This window comes from Diceros bicornis, chromosome 25 (assembly GCF_020826845.1).
Source record: "Diceros bicornis minor isolate mBicDic1 chromosome 25, mDicBic1.mat.cur, whole genome shotgun sequence".
Taxonomy (NCBI): domain Eukaryota; kingdom Metazoa; phylum Chordata; class Mammalia; order Perissodactyla; family Rhinocerotidae; genus Diceros; species Diceros bicornis.
In genome coordinates, this window is record NC_080764.1 from 39,016,259 (window position 1) to 39,044,077 (window position 27,819).

At 36.2% G+C, this 27,819-nt stretch overlaps 1 protein-coding gene across 5 annotated transcripts in view; it reads right to left on the reverse strand.

Moving 5' to 3' along the window:
- Positions 1-27,819, reverse strand: part of ACSS3 (acyl-CoA synthetase short chain family member 3) — a 151,724-nt gene that overhangs the window by 89,257 nt on the left and 34,648 nt on the right. For 3 of the 5 annotated variants that reach the window (XM_058568721.1, XM_058568717.1, XM_058568720.1), the window contains exons 3-5: positions 10,600-10,788; positions 6,038-6,172; positions 2,116-2,256 (exon numbers count right to left, since the gene is read on the reverse strand). In XM_058568721.1, the coding sequence (XP_058424704.1) occupies positions 2,116-2,256; positions 6,038-6,172; positions 10,600-10,788 (465 nt within the window). The remainder of the gene's footprint in view (positions 1-2,115; positions 2,257-6,037; positions 6,173-10,599; positions 10,789-27,819) is intronic. The other 2 variants (XM_058568718.1, XM_058568719.1) reach the window with 2 other exon arrangements.

Sequence of the window (27,819 nt, forward strand, 5' to 3'; positions counted from 1 at the left end):
CACCTACTACATAGCTCTTTACTTGTTTAGTGCCTGTGCCCTGGCTATAGAATGTAGACTTCTAAAAAGAGAGCCAGACACATATTTGGTGCTCAGTAATATTTGTTAAATTAATTCAATTTAATCCTTCAGATACCATTCAATCTCATCTCTTTCTCAGGAGAGAGAGAAAGAGCATTGCCCTTTCAGAGCAAGATCACCGTCTACCTTGCATTACCTGTGTTCCTATATATTTTAACCCCACTAGATTGAAGAGATTGTGGTTCACTCATATTTTTATCTCTTTCAACATAGAATGAACACTCAATACAGGTATATTGAATTGAGCTGAATCCAATGGGAATAGAGCTCTCTGCCAACAATTAAAGCCTTCTGCAATCTATTGAAATAGATTATCTTCAGGATGGTACATTAGGAGGAAAATGAGAGTGACTGAAACTGCAAACCATCTTCACTTTGGGCATCTAGGAATCCAGAAGAGACTTTCTGGACCCAGAAAAACCTGGAATAGCTAGGATCCTTCCTTATTTGGAACCACCAATTTTCAAATTTAATGCTCTGTATATTACTTTTATTTCTACGACACTGGCTGCATCAGTTTTGAGTTGCTGACAAACTCTTCTGTTCCTCCCATACAGCCACAGTGCATTTCAGAGGGATTTAAAATCTTGAGGTAACACAAATGTTTTTATAAGATTCCTTCAGGCTTTTCAGGAGTTAAAGTGATTTTTTTGTTTTGGGTTTTTTAAGTTATTATTTGGTTAGGTTATACTAAGTTTTCAGGGTCATGGCTTTCCTCTCATGTTTTAGAGGAAATACTTTTAGATTGAAGTATAACTTGCTGAGTCTGTTTTTATTTTACAGCCAAACGTTCAGTTGGACTCCATGTGGCTGCTGCATAATGCAGAATTGCAAAAAGTAGAGGGTGAGGATTGTGTCCAGCACATCATTTGGACTGCTTAAACAAGTCTTAGATTCTTCAATATGAAGGAATATTTATTTTTCAGATGACCAGAGTTGTTAAAAAAATCATTAGGCTTTGATTCTACAATGACACAAACATCTTTATGTATGTGCATTTGTTTATTTACACACTCAAACAAAACTTGCTGAAAACCAACTACATGCAAAGCACAACGGTAGACAAAAGGTAATAAAACATGGTCCCTGTCCTCAGAGAAAATATATTTCCCTAACAAATGTTTTCTTTCTCACAAGCAAGTGAGTTTTATATGGAACATCTTAGTTTTTCTTTTTTAAATCTAATCTAATAGAACCACTATTTTAAGATTATTAACAGATGATGTTTGCAGAACTTTGATGCTAGAGAGATTTAATATTAATAAAGAGGTCACTGCCCTCCCGGATGTGAGTGATTGTGAAAGTCCCTTTCCCCACTAACATTCTTTGATTCAATGAATATTGAACCTCTAATAAAGATGAATAGGAAGATGATATTACAAGCCTTTATGAAGTTGTATGAAGAAACAGTATTATTTAGAGACACTAGGCAAGGTGGTTTTTGTTTGTTATCTGACACCTTCATAAATATTGATGCTTTTAACTTTGTTTTGTGAAAACATCTTTCATGGTAAGCAAATTTAAAAATCCTAGAGTGTCTTCAGTGCTGCAAATCAAATGGTTCAACACTCTGGGTAAACTGCCTATTGTTCAAACTGTCTAAGCCAATTCTCAAACTTGCATTTATAACAAAGAACTGAATTCCCCTAGATCAAAAATCAATTCCATACTGTATGAAAGTTATACTTCAATTTAAAAAATAAAGATATTTCATTTAAAAAATATTTTTATAAAATTTTATTAAACCAACTGATAGTCAATCAAATATCAATTAATTTAATTTTAATAGCTTACTAAAGCAATTGTATATTACTGGTATATGTGAAGACTTTGGAAGAAATTGGGGCAAAGCATTTTACATTAAATATAATTATTATTTTTCTACATATATAAACTTAGTATTTCTTTAAGATATAAAGTACCTAAGTCTAAACCTCAAGCTACAGTCTGCAAACATTTTTGGTCAGTAATCAAATATTCTCAGTATAAAAGAAATCTGCCGCTATAGATAGTTATCCCTAAGAGAGAGAATACCTTTGGCAAGCCCGTTGTTCCAGATGTGTAAAGAATATACAGCGGATGTTCTGAAAGAACAGGAACACAATCATGTGACTGTGCTTTCGCCATCTCTTCATCCCAATCAAGGTCACGACCGGGAGCCAAGGGAATCATCTCCTACACGGCAAAAATATAGGAATACGCACTGAACAGAGGAGATTAAGTCAAGAGAAGAGTGAAGAGTGGCTAAATCTATATTAGTCTGAGCATTTGAAAATCTAGGCTTATATAGCACTAAATATCAGGTTTATGACTAAATATCTCAGAACCATGAGTTAAGATAAATGTTCATAAAAAGTCCAACAGTTTGATGTTGACTTCAACTGAACTGACAAAAGAACATGTTTTATTCAAATCTTGGGATATCCTTAAGAAATTCAATGTGATGCAGTCATGTTTTCATCAACTGTCAGAGCTTAACTAACAGAGGTTCATGCTTCCATAAATGTACGTATACTATTAACTTCATAAAGTAATTTCTATTTTTTGAACCTATTTTTTTTACTTTGGAAGTACTGTCTTCACAATGAGATGTCAACTAACGCATTAAAATTTCTCTTGATACAAGCGGCATTTAGGAGTAACACTGTGGCCATCTTTCCAAATAAGAAAAAATTAGATTATTTTCAGGAGTGGGAGAGAAATATACTTTTGCTTTTTCAAGAAAAAAAATCAGTTTCGAAAGTTAATGAGAGTATGTGACATATCTAAAATGCTATCCAAGTTTTCCTCTTCTAGGTCATTGATTAATATGGTAGGAATGTTTGTTTTCTTTTTTGTTCCTAGAACCAAGCTCCATGTTGTAAACCTTATGATAACAGAGTCATGAGTTAGACAGATCTACATTAAATGAAGTTAGGCAGAAACCTCTTTAATAATAGTGCCAATGAAATAGCCAGATAGGCGCAGAGCAAGGAAATGGCTTCTGAAAAAAAAATTACTTTAATGTACTTTCTATAATCTATTTAAGTAGAGTTAAGACCCAGTACATGTTTAGTCATTTTCTGAAATGTTAACTCAAGATAACACATTAGAATGTTGACAGTTGGTGAAGTTGTTAGTATAGGCACAAGGTAAGGCTACACATTCCTCAGTGAAAGTTAGTAGATCCACCACCTAGAGAGTGTATGTAACCACTCATTTCATCAAGGTGATCCCTGAGCTAAGCCCAGAGATCCAAGGATTTAGCAAAGCCAGGCCATTTCCACTTTTCAGGTTCCTTAATATATTAATCAGGTTGTAAAAAATGGTCATCTATTTAAATAGGTACATTTATAAATTAACATTTCAATATAATATCACGAATACAATGCCTATAATGAATAAACACACTGATAGATAACAATCTTAATTGACCTTCAAGAAGGTGAGGTTTTAGGCCCGGTGGCTTCTCCAGCCTCACTCTGATAGGTCTTGGATGTCATTTAGATAAATAAAAATAGTTAACTGTGACCAAATTGTATATTTCCATTTGTTTTTATGCATCAGATAAACACAACTAATTTCAAATTATCAAGTCTCTGATATCACAATTACAGACTTATAAAAAAAATCATCACACTGCATAATGAAAAATGTCAATTGAGTGATCACAAAAATAATTACAGATCAAATGAAATGAGGACTTGAATGAATGGTTGTTCTTCAGAAATACAGGCATGTGTAAAGAAGATTTGACGAAGGGAAGAGAGAGAAAAAAATCAACATGAGCTTTTACATGCATACATTTACTTCTATAGACATGTCTTTCCTAGTTATCATTCTTAAAAGGCAATCCTAGGGGCCGGCCCAGTGGCTTAGCGGTTAAGTGCGTGCACTCCGATGCTGGGGGCCTGGGTTTGGATCCTGGGTGCGCACCGACACACCACTTCTCTGGCCATGCTGAGGCCACGTCCCACATACAGCAACTAGAAGGATGTGCAGCTATGACATACAACTATCTACTGGGGCTTTGGGGGGAAAATAAATAAATAAATAAAATCTTTAAAAAAAAAAAAAAAAGGCAATCCTGGGAGAGCAGCAGAGGTGACTGAGGGACATTCCTTTGACTCTGTCATTGCTTGCCTGAGGCTTAGGAGTGGCAACCAGGTTTTTACCTCTTCTGGCAAAAAACAATCCTGGTTAATGAGAGGCACTACCAAGCCTCATAATTTGTATCTCTCTAAACTCAAAGCAAAGCCAGTCCACTGGGCTTAATTACTTCCTAAATAGCAGGTCTAACATGAAGGACAAGAGTCATCCAAAGGCCTCATCTAAAATAAAGATAAGGCAAAGTAGAGGCAAGGGTCTCAAGAAAAAGGGAGAGGGAGAGAAAGTGAGCCAGTTATGGGAGGAGGGGCAGTGGATCTCTTACTTATTAAGAGAGAGAAGAGATCTGCATTAGAAAAATCTGAACCGGAAGCATTAATATCCATATCCAGTGTGTTTACGAAGTAAAAGAAATAACATATATCTTGTTGGTTAAAAGTCATGAAACCAGAGTTCAAATCCTGGCTCCACTGCTTACTAGCTGTGACTTTGGGCTATGACCTCTCCATGACTCAGTTTCTTCATCTATTAGAAGGCGTTTTATCTATGTCATTGGTTTGTGAGAACTGAATAAGAAGTATCTGAAAGTACTTAGCATTGGGCCTAATGTAAGTTCTTTATAAATTCTACATGAATTCACACATGTGTGAATAGCACAAACATACTCACATAAACACTTGTGTGTGTGTGTCCCTGCCCTTCCTCTGACCTTCTTACCCAAAACCTTCTTTATTGCTGACTTTGCATTCCCTGATTTAAAAGGGCCTTTTTAAAAAATATGCTTGAGGTCATCTGAAAGAAACTTAAAATTCTTCTTCAATACAGTGAGAATATTAAAATCATTGAGTGCCGCAGGTCATGAACCACAGACTACTAAAACTTTACACAGGAATTTAATGTAGTAATGGGAATTGCTAGGTGGTAATCAAAATGACATCGTTTTAATGCTCACTGTTTTTATATCTTGTCATTTAAGCATTTTCTGCAGATAACCTCTCAAGTGTGCTACAAAATTATATACATGAGTTTTGCACTCTTATAATTTTTCTTCTGCAAAAAAATTTTAATCTGCTAGAAACCAAGTGGATTCCATTATAAATAGCTGGAGACTTGCTTGGATGTAGAAATAAGGTGATCATTAGGTCAAATTTACTAGGAAAAGCATTTTAAAATATATTCATTGATGTATTATATTGCTTTTTCTTCTTTCATGGATCACAGAATACTTTACATTTCAAATATTCATATTTTGTTTTCCTGAAAATATTTTTTACTTCTGGACTGAATACCTTTCTAAAATTTTTAGAAGACATTTTACACACAAATTAATCACACTTCACCACAAGGCAGGATGGCTGGGGGTTTAAGCATGCAGTCAATGTGTGAATGTGCATGCATTCAGATCATGACCCTGACCCTTACTAGCTGGGCAAGTTACTTACCTCTCTGTTTATTGGATTCCTCTTATTTAAAATAGGAATAATGCTATCTCCTAGCTCATAGAGTTATCAGGAAGATTTTAAAAATTATCCACTAGTGGAGTGTCTTAAAAATCATACAGTAAGCAGTCTAAGTGTTTGATAGTATTAATATTATTGTTACAATTTAAATTAATAATTGACACTACCACAGACTGTACATAGAATCCAATTCATTAAGATGGATGTTTCTGTGTTTCAATCTTTTTGTTTTAAGCTAGTTTTTCAAAAAGACAAAAAATATCATTCAAATCCTTTTTTTGCCAAAAATAATGACATTCAGGAAGTATATTTAATGGTTTATAAACCAAGCGTTTCTTTCAAATGGTCAAAACTAGAATCATCCTTAGCACATCACCATAAGCAAGAACTAAACTCAATATTGAGATTACCATTTTTGGACGATTATAAATGAGAATTTTATTTGGTTTGTGTTGTCCTATTCTCAGCGCCTCTTCTATAAGTGGTACGTATTCTACCCTCCTTCCAGGTTCAATGCCAAATGATGCTGTAACAACCAACTTGGGCTATAATGAAAAAAAAATAATTGAGTAAACTTAACAATCTTAATTAAGGTAATCACAATATTTCAGGTGCAGACTGGCAATTTAACATTTCTTTAGAATGATTCTGTTCTCTATTGAATAAATGGCCTGAAAATCAATAAACCCTTTTTAAATGTTATAGGCTTTAACCCTAACCACTTCCACGTAAATTTCACTTACCTGTTCAAAATTGCACACTCAATGATGTTTTTGGCTAATAAGGATGAGCTGTTAAAAAACACTTTCCAAAGAATTCATGAAGGAGGTAGATCTGCCATGAACCAGAGAAATGCAGAGGCCCCTGTAACAGCTGGTTGTTGCTGCAGTTGTAGCATTTCTTAGCTGGGCAGGGCCAGCCCGGTGGCCATCAGAAAGCATTTCTAATTTTTTTTACATAAGCATCTATGCTTAAATGCCTCAAGAGACCACACAAGGAAGGGACCCAAATCTCCCATAATTCTTTTACGATTCTTTTCTCATTCTAAATACATATTCATTTTCACCAAATATTATATTTGTAATTTTGTCATATTTTTCTTAAAAGGGCCCCCAGATGATTTAAGTGTCAAGCCCCACAGAGCCTGAACCTGTCCCTCTCCCTAAGGCACACTTGGCACTCTTTACCGACAACTTCCTAGTCATTCTTCAAGATAAACGCAGATGTAGCCTAACAGTGTCCCCTAGAGGTTAATCTCCTTGCTGGGTGTCTTGACATGAGTACAGCCACGTTTGGCCGCTCCGTTGACCTACAGCCACCAGCACAAAAAGAAATATAAAAGCTGCTTTCTGCGTGGTGGGAACTGGCCCTTCTCTCACGGAGGGAGTTGCAAGTTGTAACATTTCAAGGCTCTTGGAGCGTTGTAGCACGGGACGGACTGGCCATCTGTGCCGGGCTGGGATGATAACCAAAGAGAACAATGCACGTACACAACTACTGGGCTGGGACGTTAGCCAGGGGGCTCAGTGCACGTACGCCACTGATAACCATATTGTGCATGGGAACACAAAATGCTTGCTCTGCAAACTCTGTAATTGCTTACTCTGAAAATTACTGATGGTATAAAAACTGCTGGAAACTGAGCCCTAGTGAGAGTTCCACCTGTGGAAGGGACGCCTTGCCCAGGACGTGTGATCCTTGCCCAGCCGCGTCGATTGACAGGGCTCTCCCGGCAGTGGGGCGTGGATGTTGTGAGTAACTGATTTGATGTGAAGTAATTGATTTGATGTGAAGTAATTGATTTGATGTGTTCTCTTTTCGGTCAACCTGGTGTTTCTCTTTCTGGTTGATTTGTGTCGTTTCTCTTCAGCCGATGTGGGTGTTTTCCCTTTCCAGTCGGGCTGATGTTTTTTCCCTCTTAATATTTGACCTATTTGGATCTGTTTGCAGACTGTCGCCTTTACTATGCTCTATATAATAAAATATACCTTCAGTCCATTTGTTTGGAGTGGAAAGTGTCTTTTACGTCTCCGATCGAATCCCCGAACCTCTCATAACACTGGGAACATTCTGGGCAGGCCTCAGATGTCTCACTGGAGTCAAAATATTCCTTCATCCCCACCACTGCACAGCTCTCCAAGGCCAAATTTGGATCCCACTTATCTCTGTGTCTCCTATGCCTGATACAGTGCTTGCCATACCATAAGCTCTCAATGAGTATGTGTGGAACTGAACCAAAATTCTCATTAATTTGTAGAATAAACATGTTTTCATTCTTTAAGTACACTGTTTTTTCACCAAGAAATCCAAAGCAAAGGAGACAGATGATAAATTATTCAGGAGACAGGTAATCAATCCAAGACAGTGCATCTATTCCTGAATTCTGATTTCTGGTTACAGTACATTTTATCTAGGGAAGGTTTATATTATGCCAATATATGCATATATAGCACTTTCTGCTTTTTGAATATCATTTAATATTCATGGCGCTGCGGCTCAGTGCAGTTACAAAACTTGCCCCAGGTTACAAGTGGTGGAATCAGAAAGAGAGCCAATTCTGTCTGATTACAGAACCTTTCTCTTTCCACAATATCAAGCTGCATTTTAAAAGAAAAAAATGGAATGAAAAATAAGTCTTGTTTCCTTTTATTATATTTTTAAAGGTCAGACATTCAAATATAATTCACATTTTAATATCTGTAATACTTACAAAAATAACTCTAGATAATATTCTCCAAGTTTAGAATTCTGAGTAAATGAAAGTAAGTTAGATATCAAATTAAAAACATATATAGAATATATCAAAACTTCAATAATTTAATAAAGTCGAAATTGGATTCTTCCTCTAGAAAAATAATCCTTTTCCCTTTTCTATTAATAGACTTATTGGAGGTTTTATTTGGTCTAGACTGACTTTTTAGGATACATTCTTCCTATCTTTATCTGTTAAAATAAAACTTTTTCTTCAGCCTATTTATTTGAAAATCATGACATCAAAATCATTCCTGATTTCAATTATTAATTCTATCCAAATATCTCAGATATGTGTCTCTCTCTTCAATTTCTCGCCTTTAATCTGACCTGCCCAAAGGTCTCGCCCATAAGAATATGCACTGATTGCCTAAAGTCCTTAACAAGATTATGTATGTGATTGTGTGTGTGTGTGTGTGTGTGTGTGTGTGTGTGTTAGGAATGAAAACTCCTCCAGTGGTGTAGCGTAAGTTTTATAAATCTTTATTTTTTTTTATATATATCAATTTTCCCACATCGTATAAAATTTTTAAAAGAGGAAATAATACATCTCATACCTTTATCCAACTAGTGTTTATGATTTCTGTAGCTAAAAACCTGGAGTCTATAGCTTCGTCAGAGAAGTCCCCAACTGCCCACTGATTTGCAGGTCAATGATTGATTGCTATTTCCCCTAGATTTTCCTTCAAAAGCACTAACTCAACATATTTAAAAGAGAGAAAAAGAAAAAGAAGGAATCCAGCTGGTTAGTCCACAAACCAGCGTCCCAGTTCTAATAACTGATCTATTACCAGATGAAGTCAGAAATGTAAAACCGCACTCTATGCCCAGCACTCAGGGGACCCTCAACATATGTTAGTTCCCTTCCTTGTTAAGAATGTCTCATCCCAGGCTTGTAAAGCTCTAAAGGGCAACCATCTCTTACTCCTGTAACGACCTTCCTTCCTTAATCGTCCCGCTACTATTCCTCTCCTGCACGTCACCCACTGCTTCACAAACTGACCACCTGCCAGGGGTTCTTATTCCAGCCTCTAGCCTCTCGCCTACTCACATCATATTGCAAGACTTGCCTCCTCTTAACATTGCACAAAACATGACACTCATCTGCTCAACACCTTTGACTGGTCCAGGTCTACAGGATCCAGTTCAGATGAAAACTGCCTTTGCAAGTTCACCTTCTCTCCCTCTTCAGTCACATCGGTCTATTTGCTGTCCTCCAAATGCACTTCACCCTTTCTGCCTCTGACACTAGACTCATATTCTTTTTCTCACCTTTTGGGTTCCACGATATCATTCTCTCAGTGAGCTGAATCTTAGCCAAGATAACTCTCACCTCTTTCAGAAAGCCTTCTTCGGCCACCCCAACTAAAAGCAATCACTCCTTCTTCTAAATCAGGGGTCTGCAAACTACGGTTGAGAGCGAAAACCTGCCCACAGCAAGTTTCTGTAAAGTTTTACTGGGATACTGCCATGCCCTTCGTTTATGCAGTATCTAAGGCTGCTTTCCACTACAACAGCACAGCTGAGTATTTGCAACAGAGACCATGCAACCCGCAATACCTATATCTGGTAACTCACAGAAAAAAGTTTGTTGATCTCCACTCTAATTCATAGAAGAACAATAGCTAACCTTTTGTAAATGAGTACTACATGCCAGGCACTGTGTTAAGTGTTTTAAATGGAATATCTCAGTGAGAGTTCACAACAGCTTTATCAAGTTTGTTATTTTAGTACCCCATTTAATTATGTAACTCCACCCCTCCCTGACACTCCTTCTTAAGGACTGGGCTATACCACCATTCCAGGAAGTATGTAGATTATAAACTAGCTATGTGTACCATCCATTTGATAAGTATTATTTATTATCCAGTTCCAAGATTAGTATCAGGCACATAGTGGAAGCCTAATAAATATATGTTGAATGAATGAGTTATTAGTTATTTTTCTTGTGTGTCTTATACACCCAAATATATGGCAAGCTAACTTGAAAGGCATGCACCCTATCTTATATTTTATATTCCTCACAGCATTCAGCAAGATGTCTTTCACACACGGACTGACTCAATAATAAACTTTTGGTTAATCGATATATGCCAAAGAAAAAGTAAACTTGAAGTATCCCATTCGAAAGGAGGATCTAAGAAGCACAGCTCGCTCCTGGATGATTCACTCACAGATAAATATGGCTGTACTGCTTGACTTCTCCAAATAAAGCACTTACCTTTGCATGATCAATGCGACTACTTAGTTCTTTGGATGCAAATCCCCCAAATATGAGACTGTGGATGGCTCCTATCCTTGCACAGGCCAACATGGTGTACATCGCCTGCGGGATCATGGGCATGTAGATAACCACTGTGTCGCCTTTCCCGACACCATGCTTGACCAAAACACCAGCCAGCTTAGAGACCTATAATAAAATCACTAGATTAGCAAACTGTTTTCTGTGTTATTTCACTAAACTTCTAAGTTAGGCAGTAGTGCAAGAAGGTGATCACCCTCCTGGTGGTGGATTAAAAAAGCCAGAGTAACATGCATTTGACAATGATGGTAAGAGTTTAGAGAGTGACAATAATAACAGACATCTGTATTATAATAATTGACTACAAACCAACTTACTATTATTACGCCACATGAACTTCACAGCTTAACTTTGCTTAACTGTTCATTTAACAACATATTTACTGAGAAACTATCACGAGCCAGACATTGTATTTAGAGTTGAGAACACAACACTGAAAAACAAGGACACAGACATGCCCCTGTGGAGCTTTTATTCCAAAGGGTGTATCTGCCAAGTGAACAGAAAGATAAAATAATTAGAATTTAAATATATATTGGTTTAACAGTTGAAGGAAATAAACATGTATTAAGAAAGAAAATATATATATATATGTATATATATATATATGGGGCCGGCCCGGTGGCGCAGCGGTTAAGTGCGCACGCTCCGCTTCAGCAGTCCAGGGTTTGCAGGTTCAGATCCCGGGCGTGCAGTGATGCTAAGGCTTGTCAGGCCATGCTGTGGCGGCGTCCCATATAAAGTAGAGGAAGATGGGCACAGATGTTAGCCCAGGGCCAGTCTTCCTCAGCAAAAAAGAGGAGGATAGGCAACAGATGTTGGCTCAGGGCTAACCTTCCTCACAGAAAAACAAAAAATAAAGAAAATATATCATTATACACTTATAACGAAAATGAGAAATATTCTATTATTATTATTCCTATTTTAAAGATAAGGTAACTAAGGCTCAGAGATAATAAATAGCTAACCTGAGGTCAGAGAGCTAGTAAATAGTGTAGCCAGGATACCATCACAGGTCTTTTGACCTCATATTCTTTGCCCTTTCTACTGCCTCAAGCCAATTATTTTTTCTTTATAGTTTTTTATAGTACTTATATAGAATAATTATTATAGATAATACAATAAAAAAGTCACAAAGTGACTGTCCTCTACATTGAGACCAAACATACAAACTTCTTTTTACTTTTAACATGTGTTTTGGAGACCAAACATACAAATATCTCTTTCCTCTTTACATGTGTTTTTGCAATTTTTAGTAATAAAGACAAAATAGATCATAAGCCCACACATGATATAATTTGTTACAAGAAACTCCTCTGTGGACAATTATAGCAGGCTGTGGGAAGCACGCCCACACCTAGGTGAATAAGAAGTTCAAAATTCTTCCATTTAAAAAAATACAGGGCCGGCCTGGTGGTGTAGCAGTTAAGTGTGCGTGCTCCGCTGTGGTGGCCCGGGGTTCGCTGGTTCAGATCCCGGGCGCGCACCAACGCGCTGCTTGTCAAGCCATGCTGTGGTGGCATCCCATATAAAGTGGAGAAAGATGGGCACGGATGTTAGCCCAGGGCCAGTCTTCCTCAGCAAAAAGAGGAGGATTGGCAGATGTTAGCTCAGGGCTGATCTTCCTCACAAAAAAATATATAAAAATAAAAAAAATACATATTGAGTACTTGTATATGCCAGACATTGTTTTCTGATATATCAGTAAACAAAACAAGACAAAGATCTCTATCCTCAGAGTACTTAACGTTTTAGCAGAGGAAATACTTACAATAAACAAAATATGTAAATTATGTATTATATTAAAAGATACTCAGTGCTATGGGGGGTGGGTAGAGCAAAGTAGAGGGGATTGGGGACCTGAAGTGCAGGGGATGTGATTCTGAAAGGGACCATCAGGGTAGACCTCACTAAGAAAGTGACATTTTAGCAAAGACATGTAGAAGGTTGGGAATACGTGGATATCTGTGAGGATACCATTTAGGCAGAGAGAACACCAGCACAACGGTGTGAGGGGATCACGTGTGACGCAATCGAGGAAGAGCAAGGAGACCAGCGGAGCTGAATAGAAAGAAGACACGAGAAAGTGGTCACAGATCAGGTCAGAGAGCGAAAGGAAGGGCCTGCAGGGGTCACGTGGGCAATTGGAAAGACCATAGCCTGCCTTTGAAAGTGACTGTTCAAAATAAGGTACAGAGGAGGCCTGGGAGAAGGCATCAGGCCACACGGCTATTTGTAGTTCCTTTCATTTCACTCTGCCTCTCCCACTTTTTGAACAAGTTCAAAGGATTCTGAATCCTGATCATGCTTCCTTTTTCTCTTTTTTTACTTTCTCTGTGCAGACGGGGAAAGATGTGGTCAAGGTTAAGGGCTCTGGTGAAAGACAGAAAGTAACAAACAACTATCTCAGCATTTTATTCTCCCCTATACTGCAAACTATAATTTAGTGCTGTTTTTTAAGAACTCAAAGCCAACCAGCAGAAAGTTACAAGAAAGACACATCAAAGTAATATAAATCATGAACTTAAATTCTACATGGAACTCAGGAGCCAAGATGAGCACTGGAAAGTTACATCCAAACATCTCCACGTGCAGCCCCCGCAGAAAGCGACCGTGCTGTGGTCGCATTACTGGGTGTCCCACTGAACTCCAGCACTGGGAGAGACCAACGAGAAGGGCTTGTCTTATTTACAGCCATAACCTCAGCATCTTGAATAGTGTCTGTTGTCGAATAAAAATAATCTTCAACCAAGCCCCAATCTAGCAGTGATTCAGTAACTTTACGTTCCAGTCTCTCTTCACAAGGTTGCTGGAAGATGCCCAACACTTTCCTGTCCTCTGAAAGAAATGAAACCAATAAATTCAAGAGCTTTTTCCTTTTGAGAAAGATCTCAAAATGGCCAAATGTGACCCAAGATGTATTTAAATTGGAGCCATATCACATCTTAAAAAAACATGAGCCAACATATTAAAATTAGTAGGTTTCATATACAAATCAGATTTCCAGGTTCTCTAGAAAAATTGGAAGGTCTAGCAACACTGGGCCTGTGTTCTTGAATGACAACAATCAATTGAACCTGATGATCAACTGCTCGGTTTGCCAGAGAACTTGCCATTCCCTGGTGCTACTTATCAGAGCTTGCATTTTTCTTTCCATTCTGAGTTTAAAATATATTCTTTTATATCCTGTTTATTTTATGTTATGTGCTTACACAATAGTTCTGTAACCATAGAAGTGTGATATATACCAATAATTGATTTTTCTCCCACCCACTTCTCCCGTTTATATTATCTGCTTGGCTCCTGTAGGCATGTGAGTTGTTAACCACTGCCCTCAAGACAACCTTCAATCAAATTAGGCTGCATTAGGTCTTTAGAACCACTAGATGGCGATCACTCGGCCTCATTAACCTTGTTTCTTGCAGCTACTCCTCAATGTTTTGATAATTGTCTTAACCACACCAGAAAAAGTTTCACGTGATCAAGAGAGAAAATTTCAGTACTTTCCAGGGTTAAATGTCACTCCAATAAAATTTTCCAGTGTAACTTGTAAATTAAAATAATAATTATATATTTATATATATGAAAATATGTTTCTGGTGAGACTTCTAATAGACTTATGGAAAACAATATTAGTTCATAGCAACAAAAGGACATTGATTTAATATGAAAATATTTGAGAATGTTTCATTAAAAAGTATTCCTTTTTAATATTAAATCTAGAGTTGGTTAGTATGGGAGCCACAGTACAGAATACTTAATTGTCTTGTCTCAGATGCAAATAAATCATTTTGAAGATAAGTGCAGGCAACAGTGAGCAACAGGAGGAACAATCTAGAAATCTCAGTCACCTAAGAGTCCATAATCACTCAAATAAAGTGATTTAAACTATGAAACTTCAACATAAAGGGCAATTTGATTATTGCTATTTCAGGGTTCACCTTGTTTTTATTGACTTTCAGATAGAAAATTATCAAAGAGAAGGAAAATAGATATTATTTTTATTCAATGTTATAGTCTTATCCTACCATAGATGACTGAGTGTAGGCTTATAATTTCTATTTTTATCCAAAGAAAAACTATTTAACGTATATCTCATATAACCTATAGTTTTCAACTGAATAAAAAGTTAAATCATGTGCCATTCACCCAATCCATATTCATCCTTGTACCTTCTTAAAATTGTGTTCTATCAACAACTTAATAGTTCCATATCAGGTGAACACCACTAAAATTGGTTTTCATTCTGACGTCAAGGGCAACACATAACCCAACAATCATGGTCAAGCCATGCTCTGCTCGCATGAGGGTAACTCATCTGTGAAGGAAGCCTGAAGAAACAAAACACACGTATATATTCATTCAGATACAACACTGTTTGCTTCTTCCCACTAGAGATTATATGGATTAGTCATTATTTTGGTACTAATTTAAAGCTATTTTAATATATAAGTATCCTGTCACTAATTCAATTTATATAGTATCTCCTTGTATCCTATACTGAGCAAGACATGGTCTTAAAGCAAAGAAATTAGGAGTCTAGCAAAAAATAACATACATAAAGTTTATGGTTATACATGTACATACATAAACACTATATACATATTTAATATGTAGGTATAACACACACAGTATGTTACATTATCAGAAATGATAAAATAAGAAAATGCAACAACAGATATTTATGTAGTGTAAAATAGTATATACATATATTTGGTTTATATATAACACATATATTTGGTTTAGACACAAGTAAAAACATTAACTTTTAGAATTATAAAATGAAAACATATTAGCATAAATACTGAAAAAGAATTTAATAAAATTTCTATGTATTCATTCTGGAAAATCTTATTTAAAAGCAGTCTGTAGGTTAGTATAATTTCATGACCAAATGCCCATGACACAAATATAAACATTAGCCAAAACTGATCAAAGACTATGTTCTATAGAGTAAACTTAGTACTTGCTTCACAAATAGCAAGTTTGTCCATCTAAAGAAAATCACGTTTGTATGACAAAGATAGTGCTGGTATCCAAATTACAGTAAAAAGATAACAATCATGGGCAACCTCAGGGCCATGTCAAAGAAAATTATAGGAAAAAGAAGATAAAACATTTTCAAGCTGCAATGATGTTACACTGCAAACCCTAGTCTAATCAATCACAGAAAATATAACTAATTTAAAAACCAATTATAATAGCTGAGGAAATGGTTTACTAAAATTGGGAATAAATGACCTGTTCTTCAGAATATATGAAATTTCCCTTAGAAAGAGATGATTACCTAAAACATGATTCACATATTAAGTGAATCATGCATTCATTCACACGCAACGCATCATACACACAAGTTTTTGGTTTTTTTCACTCATACACACATAGAGAGCCACCAAAAAGATAAAAATTTATCTCTAATGAATAGTTTATTGTTTCGGCCATGTGCCTACTATGCATCCAGGTAAATACCTATGAAAAGAATCAGTAATACTAAAACTACTTAACATCTGAAATGATACTAAAACTATCTTTTTTGAAAGGGAATCTTTCAGGAATGTAAATATTTTCATATAATGTGACTTTTTAAAATAGTGACAATTTATTGGATATGACATTGAGATAATTTTCATTTAAATACCACACTATGCTTTGTTGTTGTTATTAGTGTCCTCGAGTTGATTCCGACTCCTAGTAACCCTGTGGACAGCAGAGCGGAACCCTGCCTGGTCTTAAATTTTACGTCATCCTCTCACATTTCGGTGTTATGTCAGACAATGCTCCACTGCTGTTCATAAGGTTTTCATGGCCAATTTCTTCAGAAGTGGGTGCCCAGGTCTTTCTTTTCTGTCTAGTCTGTCTATTCTGTCTTGGTCTAGAAGATCTGCTGAAATCTGTCCACCATGGGTGACTCTGCTGGTATTTGAAATCCTAGTGGCATAGCTTTCGGCATCACAGTAACCTGCAGCCTCCACAGTATGACAACAAACAGACGGCTGGTGTGGTTCCCTGACCAGGAAATGAACCTAGGCTGCAGTGGTGAATCTTAACCACTAGACCATGAGGGCTGGCTTATGATACTATACTAAATCAATTTAATTATGATAGGCCTTTAATAGCAGGAAAGTAGAAGTGATGTTATCAAAAGAGAAATCTTTCCTCAAGATAAAAGTGTACCATTTATATTCAAGACTAAAATTGCTCATTACTATCCAAAATAGAGGAATATATATTTCATGTTTAAAAATGGAATCCTATTAAGTTTTAGAAGAAAAGTTATAAAATCTTATGTTCAAAACACTTATCTGACAGTGGACTAGAAAACATTTACTAACACATTTCTTCTCAAAAAATTTTCTCCAAATGAAGGAGTAAACAACATTACTCAGAATAACCATTTTTCTCATTTCTATTTTCTTCACAAGTGGGTTTCAATCAATATTTGGTCATTTTAAGACTGTGTATTTGCAAGCAAAGGGAAATGGACAATTATGTAATCCATTTAGATCAGGCTCAAAATAACCACAATTTCAATAATCTGTGTGCTTTCAAGACTAATGTGGTTTTCAGACCATATTTCACAGAAAATTAGTTCAATCCTATATTTCTCTAAGTGTATGTGCTCATAGACTTGAAAAGGAATAGCTTTTCCATTTCTTTAATATTCATATGTTGTGATTTACAAGTAGATCATCAGAATTCATCAAATCTTGAAAAGGACACCTTATTAATTTTAAAATAGTACTTCTATTTAACAGTCAGGTCATTGTTGACAGAGGAAATAATCCTACATCAAGGAGAAGTCCAAGGTCTAAAAGAATGGAAAATATAATTGATGCCTACCATTAACACATGACATGACTACCGTGCGTGTAATAAAAAGGAAAGGAAGTATATAGAAAAGAATAATTAAGGATTGCCTCCACTTTTACCATTTTAACATCTTTCCACTCTAGGCATTAATGGCCAAGGAATAATGACTTCCTCCTGCTTTTACTCATTCGATAGTTTCTGCCAAAGTTACTAATCCTCATGGCATTTGGCACTTGGATCAGGCATTTGCCTGAGAAAGCAGAGGCATTCAGAATAGATAGAGCAAGAATTCAGGGTGAAGTGGGTTGTGAGATGGGCTGGAAAGGTATAAAGAGACTCAGTATCACATATCATTTAGAGCCTTGTTAAGCTCTGTTAAGTTTAGACTTCTCCAAAAACAATGTGTAATAATTCATAAGTGTTTAGTTTTCTTTAGAAGTAGGCACATCCCATATGCCTATAATGCAATGATTATTGCATGAACTAGGGTTGTAACAATGAGATAAAAATAAATGAAAGATTGAGAAATACTTGGTTTAGACTGTATAGGAATTGGTGATTGATGGATGCAGGGAAGCAGTGGGAGGAAGGAAAGGTTATAACAGGCCCAGCTGTTTGGTTTTAGTAACTGGCTGGAAAGTGATGCCGTTCACAGAGTTGGAAAACATAGGAGGAAAAGTGGGTGTCAACATGTTTAAATATGAGATGCTAGTGGGACAACCAAGAGTAGATATCTACTCAGCAGTCCTACACATGATCTGAATGTCAGAAGGATGTGGGCTGGTGATGCAGAATTGGGAATAACTAGTGGCGTCATTGGGAGGAAACATCATCTATGCGGCAACAGAGGCCGCTGAAGCAGATGTAATCACCCACAGGGGGTGTGTAAAGTGAAAAGAGAAGGTGGCCTAGAGGAAGTAGACAGTGAAGTGATGGACAGAGAAAGCAGCACCTAACAAGGAGAGTTAGAATGAGAGAAGGAGAGTTAAAATGGCGAGCAAGGTAGAAGAAAACAAGGGCAGGATGGTACGGCAGAAGTGAGTGCACACAGAGAGTGGTCAAGAATACTAGATGTGATGAAAAGATGAAGTAAAATATTGAATGTCCATCAGAATTAACAATAAGAGCATATTAATTCCCCTCACTAAGGCAATTTCAGAGGCAGTAGCATATTTTTGAGGATTTGGGAAAAGCGTGTGATAAGGAAGTAGGAGAAGGCAAATACAGACAATTATTTAAAAGTTGACCTGTGAAGGAAAATAGGAAACTAGCCAGTAGCAGAAAGATTTAAGCATGGTTTTAAGAGAAAGAGCCAGCAGTGACACAGGTATGAGAGGATAACAGCAAGAACCCTAAAAAGAGTTGAAGGAATGACTTCAGGGTACCAAAGGACTGGCCTCCACTGTAAAGCGAGGGAAAGAGAAAACAAGGGGTGTGGATACTTGCGAGTCTGTAGGTCGGGTGCTGGAAAGTATTCATCAGGGTTCCTGGGTTTGAATCAGTGTTCCCTGCTAAGCTTGAGGCATGGAGGTGGGAAGGTCAAAAGGTTAAAATAACTTTTGAGAGCAGAAGACAAAACTTATTAAAGAAATGCTAAAGAAAAAGAATAAAATGCAGCATTGAAGTCCCAATGGATACTGGAGACCATGAATTCATAGTAAACTCATATTTGTAGTTATGTGCTTTTTCCCCAACAGGATTCAACATATTAGATACAGGAATGAAGACAGTAAAGAATTGGATTGATCCAGGTCTAGAGTTCTGCCACGGAGGTAAGAAGGAACCACAATGTGCAAGACAGGTGAGGATATTAGCGAGAGTCGTACCTTTAAACTGAAGAATCTAATCAGGCTAGCGGAGAGGTGAAAACCGAGAGACCCTTAGGTAGTGACTACACACAGTCAAAACCACTTAAAACTATGGTATTTAAATGGATATTGTGTCTAAAAACGCAAACTGTCTGAAAATGTGGTTTTGTTGCATTGTATAAGAATACCAGAGGTTTAAAACAGACACTCTGAAAGTTATGAGCCCCAATTCACATATGTTCTTTACCCTTTCCCCACCTTCCATCTACCAAAAAAGCCAAACTCGAGGGCTCCCTCATGCATCTGTTCCAGCTGATCCTCACCATGTCCTCCTTTTGTCCTTAGGAAATCACGTCTATGATGTCCCCCTTCCCTCCACTGTTCACCCCATTGGTCAGCTTCTCCCACCTCAGGCAACCCCTTTCTCACAGACCACCGCCACTTGCCTTCTCCACGCTAACAGCAGCCTCTATAACTCTTGAAAATGCTCAGAAAGACCTCTCAAAACTTCCTCATTGGTCTCTATCTCTATACTTTCTTCTAACTGAACCTGCTTTTCTTTAGCACCAGTATTTCCAATAATTTTAAATTTGTATTCATTTTATTTCCCTCCGTTAATTATGAATATTGCAAGAATATTGACTCTATTTTTTCACTGCTGGTGTGCTGTATTTCAGCTATATTATGTGTTTAGCAGTTTGGTGGCTAAATTGGAATCCAAGCACCACTCAGCAAAGTACCATTCATAGAAATATATGGAGAAATACAGTACAAATTCCAATTAAAGAATTCTCAAATGAATTTTTAAAACATAGCTTAATTCAAAGTTGATTACTTTCTGTATGCTTCCTAGAGTGCTTCTAAAGAAAATATTCCAAATCCTGAAGCAAGTTTTATTACATTTTTAAAAATGTAACCCACCTGGACTAAAATGAAACAGAAAATTCAACTATTAGAGAAGTCATTTTTCACAATTTTGCATTCACATATCTTTATATAGATATTCTAAAAAATCTAGCATAATGTGGTGTTAACATACAAATTTTTCCAAATTTATGTTTAAAAAGGTACAGAATCTACTATACTCTATTAATAAAGAACATTCAATACAAATTTATGTAAGTCATCTAGATATGGCTATATTCCTTCAATGAACATAAAGGCTGAGACAGTAATTATTGCCCTACATATTTGTTTATACAGTAATAAACATGCAAAATGTGAAAAAGAGTTATTTTAAAACAATTACTGTGTGGCTGCTATAAACACCACATTAAATGGCTAATAGAGAATATTTTTTTAAAAGTAACGTTAACTCATGCTGTCAATTAAAGCCAGATTCCTTTCTCTTGATCTAATAAACTGTTTAATATATGTTTCTCAAACTGGGGTCTGTGGAGAGAGTCTCAGGGTCCATGAGTTCTCTATGAGAATTTTTAAACTTTGGGTTTTAATTTTGATGACAATTTTCAAAAATTAGTAGAGTATATTCTGGATTATTTGAGCACTCACGCAATTTCACTATATTTATTTGTATTTGTTTTTATAATCTCATACATATAATGTGAAGGCCAGATGATGCCATGGTGCGTGGTATAATAAAAGGCTTTATGGAAGTTCAAGTGCCACCATGTGACAAGAGAACTGAGGCATCACAGGGAACATGTGCCCAACTCAAGGGACCCAGAGGCACAGCACTCAGAACCATACGCACTTGGCAATCAGTCATGCAGTTCAGCAAACATCACTCACGATATGAAATTCCATATTGTCCATTTGAGCTTGACTGACATTGTAGACTTGTTTTTATCCTGTTTATAAATCAGATATGGCTTTATATATGTATTAAGAGGATAAATATGTAAAAAGATGATATATGTATGTAAAAAGAGGATACTAAGTAGCCTAGTTTTAATTGTACATAAAAATAAAAATAATTTAATTCAAAGAGTATGTCAGAATGCTTTTTCTTTATAAAGTGCTTGTACATTTCACAATTTTGAGAATAAAATAGTTTCTTTGATTTTTTTTTTTCTTATAAAGAAAGGCAAATATAAAAGGTGCAAGAAACGTCAACAGGAAACTTGCATCATTTAGATCAATGCTGCACTGATTGTTTAATCAAAGCTTTAATTAAACAAACACCCCAGCATTTTTACAGACAGTACATAAAACATGACAACCGCACTTTCCAGCATCAGGCTATGTTCCTGTTAACCTTTACGGTTTTGTTTGTCAATACATCCTCCAAGTCAATCGATATACACGAAGGCTCATAGAGAACTTGCTAAATACCCCAGGAGTGGTACAAGGACATGAGATCACTGCAATAGTTGGATCTATTTCAATAGCATTAACATCACTCAACAAAAAGAGCCATACATAGTTTTAAACAATGAAAAAATCACAAACGTAATGCATACAATAGTAACTAATAAACAAAGCAAACATAGATCATCACACACATCAAGAATTTACCATAAATATGAGAAAAATCCAAATTTCCCATAAAAGCTATATATGATCAAGTTAACATAATTCAGCTTTGCAAGGCAAACAAAATTATTTTAAATCAAGTGTGGCATGAGAAAACAAACAATCAATTTCCCCAAGATCTCTAATCGTGACAATAATCGTGACAATGAACGCAACTTCCCGTTGATTTATTCTAATTTATTTTACTTAGCTATTGCAAAGTGCACAAATATGAGCATGAAACTGCCAAATGAATTAAAAGAATGTTAACAGTATCATTTTTCATATCTACATATTTATTGATTTCAAAAAGTCTTATATGAAAAATATTTTTTCATACACTCCAAATAAGATTCTAACCTCTTTATTTGCATCACTGAAGTCACTCAATGTCTTCAATTTATGTTAATTAGCTTTATTCTCTACTTCCTATGAAAACTGTACCAGGTCCAATGATTTCATAGTTTCATATATTAATTATTCAAGGTCAGAACCTGAAAGGTGTTGATGCGTTCAGCTGTCCTAAAGTTGCTGACTTACGTACCAGCTGCAGGTGCCAGTCAACAGAGAAAAGAAGGATTGCTACCAATTCCTCACACTTCCACTTGTAGGAACATTTGTTTTCTTTTTCTATTCTGCTCCTCCCTGAATTTAACCACTGCCTGTCTCCCTCCTTGACTCTTTGACAATCTACTTTGTTCCCCATTTAATTCATCTTGTAGACCTAGACTTTAGGCCAGCAAAGGCAGTCAGTTTTCTCTTCGGGGTGCACGCCTTCCTCACTGATGATGTCAGATCCAACTCGAGGATGTGTCTGCTGCAGACCTTTGGAGACACCTGTAGGGAGACCACCTATGTGTGGGACACATATTTCTGTCTTTGTTTCATAACCTCGCTAATGCATCACTTCCACAGCAAAGCCTTCTCCCACCTGCTAGGGCCAGGTTGGTCCCCTCTTCCTCTGTGCTACAAATGCACAAAGCTTTATTGTTATTTTATCACACACTTGGTTTTGTGTTTTTCTCACCAGACAAACTATGAACTCTGAATTCAGGAACCATGTCTTATTCATCTTTCTGACTCCATTGCCTAACACAGTAAATGACACACAATAAGCATTCAATATAGGTGTGAGGAATACATCACTGAAGTTGTCCTCCTTCTCCATCTCTAGCCACCTATGAGACTTTATTTTCAGCTATTATTTGCTTCCCTGAACTCTTTATTTATGACATTAACAGGTTACAATTATTTACGTATAAGATCTGGTATTGCTTTTGCCTATGAAATGAAAGAGTATTTGTAGTAGAAACTCCTAATTGCCCATCCAAATCCATCCAGCTACACTACATTTTCCAGCCTTCCTTGCAGCTGATCAACAATTGGGATGTGTGGGGAAGTCAGGTATGACATTACTGGGTACGGGCCTTAAAACATAGCATGTCTGATCCCCCACATCCTCTTCCACCGTCCCAAGGTGCCTCTGCCTCAGCTTCAATGACACAAATGAGGGCAATAAACCAGAGGATGAAAGGGCAGTAAGATTTTATCTAGGTCATGCCAAACTGAACCTCATCATCTTCTGATGAGAAATGCATTTTTTGTATTTTTAAACCACTATTTATTGGGTATCTTTGTTTTAGCAGCTTAGCCTTCAACCTAAAATTAAAGAGAATTTTTTTTTTTTGAAAAACAATATATCAATTTTCAGGCAGATTCTTAATGATGAAAATCATCCAAATAGGTTTTTTATGTAATATAACTAAAAGAAAGAAAACTAAAACACTTATGACACTTTTCTAGCATTCTACTTGAAAATTATACAGAAACCTTCCCTTGGAGTGCTACACAAAAACATCTCAAAAGATGGGGAGTAAGCAGGGCATTTACAGGTGGCTGCTCTCGAATAGGACGAATTAGAATTTTTTCAAACCCAGTAGATGTAGCCAGAGATCCAAGATAAGACACATATGTAGAATAGCATCCAGAATCCTATGGCACAAACCATATCCTATCCTTTAACCGCCCACATGCAAGCAAATGTTGCTATTGCTAAGAAGATGTTAGCTAAGTGGCGCCTATTCATTTCTCTCCTGGTCCATTTGTCATCTCCTGGTTTCCAATCTTGCCCACCAGAGTCTCTTCTTCAGAGAAGCCAAAGTGATTCCTTTAACAATATGGAGCTTCCCACCACATTTTGAATAAAATATAATCTTTACTATGGTCTGCAAGATCCTACATAATCTGACTCCTGTATACTCCCTCAACTTCACCGTCTACCACTCTCCTCTCATCACCCGCCTCCTGGCTCTCCCCAATGGCCCAAGTCTATTCTCAATTCAGGGCATCTTCCTGATATGATTTTCACTCAAATGTTTGCATGGTGCTCTCCCAGTCTTTATTTGGGTCTATGTCACTGGTCATCTCCTCAGTGACCAGTAGTTTTCCCTGACAAACCTATCTAAAATGGCAGCCCAAGTCACTCTCTGCCTCATATTTTTCTTCACTTATATTGTATTATTCTTTCATTTACATTGTATTATCTTTTCATTCATAACATACCTCCCCAATTAGCATGAAATTTTCCTGCAAGCAAAGACTATATCATTCCCTATTGTAATCACGGTGTCCACAGTAGTGCCAAATATATATGAGGTGTCCTAAAAGTATATTTTGAATAACTAACTAAATTTAGTTCAATCATCGTTCCAGTCCAAGAAAATAAATTCAAAGCAAATAGTCTACTGATTTTGTTGGGTTAACTTTCAAAAAGGTCAGACTTTAACCACCCTGAAGATAAGACAAATCATCCAATAAGAACCTAACAATGAATGATAAAAATAAATTCATTAAGCAAATGTAAGAATAAAAACCATGGACCACATTTCCAGGTTTCCAAAATGGCCAAGTAAGGCAAATGTTTTAAGCAGAGCTTTAGATGAGGCAGGATACAAACCTTCACAGCCAGACAACGCACTAAAACAAGGAAGATTTTCACCCTATTAAAAAGTAAAAATCTCCAATGTAAAAAATAATCACAATGTGGAGGAGACAAGTGATATTTTTGGAAATAATTATTTCTCTTAGACAAGGATTAGATGTTTCTTTACTTTCTAATGAATGAGTTCTTGAATGTTCTATTCATGAACTCACTCAGTATATAATATGGGCTTATGCTATGAGGCCTGTATTAGGCACTGTATAGATAAAAATAAATAACTAAAACATTACCGCTAACCTCATGGAGCTTTTACTCTGGTCAGGAGGTCTACTAACAAGCAGGTACACTAATAATGTAGGTAACTACTAAGTAATATAAAAAGCAAAACTGGACCAGTGATGGAGAAAGGCACGAGTAAAGTGTTCTAGACTTCAAAGCATGGTGGAATAACTTCTGGCATGGGGGAAGTGAAAAGAAGTGAGTTTACACCTCAAATAGTAATCCTGATTTCAAAACAATATAATCTCTCTAAAAATCTGGCAGAGAAAATTCAAATGGGTTGCTTGTACTGTTGTTATTTTGGGTTGATGTAAAAATTATCTTTAGACATTTTTAGTTGTGAATACACGGCTCTAAACATGGCAAAAAGGAAGCCAAGAAGTACTACAATGTTATTTTCTCATTTAATCTATTCCTTCCTATGTTATCTATTAAATTGGTCTAATCCTTATTTTCTTTATAAGGAGTACTCTCGGAATCTAACTTTAACTTTATTAAGTTTAAAAGTTATTCAAAACAAAGTTCCAGTCACAATTTTGATGAAAATTTAAATCAGTAGTTGGTATCTACTCATCTTTAATTTCAAATAAAATACAAGTGTTTCTGCTAAGATATATTATACAACTTTGCATTATACAAAATAGCTCACAAAAATAACAAAGGTTATGGGAAAATAAGGTTGAGTCAGACCACTCAAAATCAATGTAACTAGAGTCTTTTCACGTTAATAAAAGTACTAACACAGCACCATCTTCAGTAGACATTTACAGTCTTTACACTGGGGCTCACGCTTCCTGCTTTAAGATAGTCTACTGGAAGACATTTGCTTCCAAATTTCCTTCCAAAAGATGGCTAGTCGAGACTAGTAGAGTGTAGACTTTATCACTAATTATTTTTAAAACAGGGGAGAATGTCTTCTCAGCTTTAGATTCTTAAAACCACTTAATTTATCAACACTTGCACTAAAGGATCTTCATCATTTATTTCTTAAGGTTTTGAGATATTGATAAAGTATTCTCTAATTGTGAGAAAGTCTCTAAAAGCTTGCTAACATGGTAACAATCCAATAGAAAAATGAATGAGCAAAAGATTTGAATGGGCGCTTCAGAAAAGCACAACAAATGGGCAATAAGCACAGAGTAAGGAGCTCAACTTCATTAGTCATTAGGAAAAAGCAAATTAAAACCACAATGCAATATCATTACACATTCACCAGAAAGGCCAAAACTAAAAAGACTTGGGAGTCTCAATACTAAGTGTTGACAACTGGCATTCTCATATACCACAAGTGGGAACCTAAACTGGTACAACCACTCTGGAAAATTGTTTGGCACAAATACACATCCCATGAACCAGCCATTTCGCTCCTAAGCACATCCCCAATACAAATGCATACATATTGTCACCAAAATTTACGTACAAACATATTTATAGCAGCATTATTTATAATAGCGCAAAATTAGTCATTACCCAAATGACCAAACCACAACCTCTTGCAATGAAATGAAATATTAACAAAAAGTAGAGCAAAAAAAGCCAGACATAAAAGAGTACATTCTATTATTCAGTTTGCACAAAGTTCAAAAGCAAGTAAACCTCATCACTGTGTTTAGATGTCTGGATACAATCATGTGAGGGCTGGCAGAGAAATGACTCAAGGGAGGCATAATAAGGACTTCTAAGGGATGGGGAACATTCTGTCTCCGGTTACACGACAGATCTAGTGATACGGGTATGTTCTATCTGTGAAAATCTAACAAGCTTTATACTTATGATCTATGCACTAATCTGGATGTATATTACATTTCAATAAAAGTTTTAAAAAATTGCATGCTAGGAAAAACATACATGAACCACAGTAAATTCAATCTCATACTAACATTAGTCACCTATTTACCAAACATGGAAAACGTAATTTACCTTACAGAGATACACTTTTTAGCAGAGCTGACTGTAACACAAATGAAGTTTTTATTGCTTATTTTGGAAGTTTAAGGAAAGAAAACTGATCAGACGCACTGTTGTATCTTTTCCCCTCAAAAAGCAACCAGTGGAAGGACTGAATTTCTGTATCACCTAGTTTTTGCATTTTAGGTTTTCACTTAAGGAAATACCAGTGATGTGACAGACAAAGGAATATCATATTATCTTACCCTGACACATCTCTGAGAAGATGAAATTCACACTTCGAAGACAGCATCCTAAAGGGCAGAGGTTAGAAGGAGGACTTCTCATGGGACAGGGCCCTTGATTTCAGTGAAATTTTCCCCTCTAAATTATTCAACCTTCATAATTACAACCACTGCCATAATTATATTTCAAAAATTACCTTTGGTAAAGATAATAGACACTTTCAGTTTGAATTACATCAGGAAAATTTAGCACACACTGGGTTTCATCAATTTTCCCTGCATACATTTATTCATGAAAATTTCTCCAATGCCCTTCAGGGGTCACATTCTTATTTAGCAAATAAATACATAAAAATTCTTAATTGTTTAAAAAACAAACAAACTTACCACACACAGAGGTAAATCAAAAATATAATTAGAAATGGAGAAAATAAATTCAATGTAGGAATTTCTAAAAATGATAAACACTATATATAATATATACATATACATACAAACATAAAGTCTCATGCACACCCCTTTATTTCTCTGAGGTTTGATATAACTACTAACTTGAAAAGAGCTAAGAAGAAAGGGACACAAAAAACACACGCATGTCTCCTGGAATGCAGATCTTCTGAGTTGTAAGTGTGGGAAATTCGAGGAGAAAATATCCATCTTGAGCTACAAAGCCAAATATAAATAAGCTAAAATT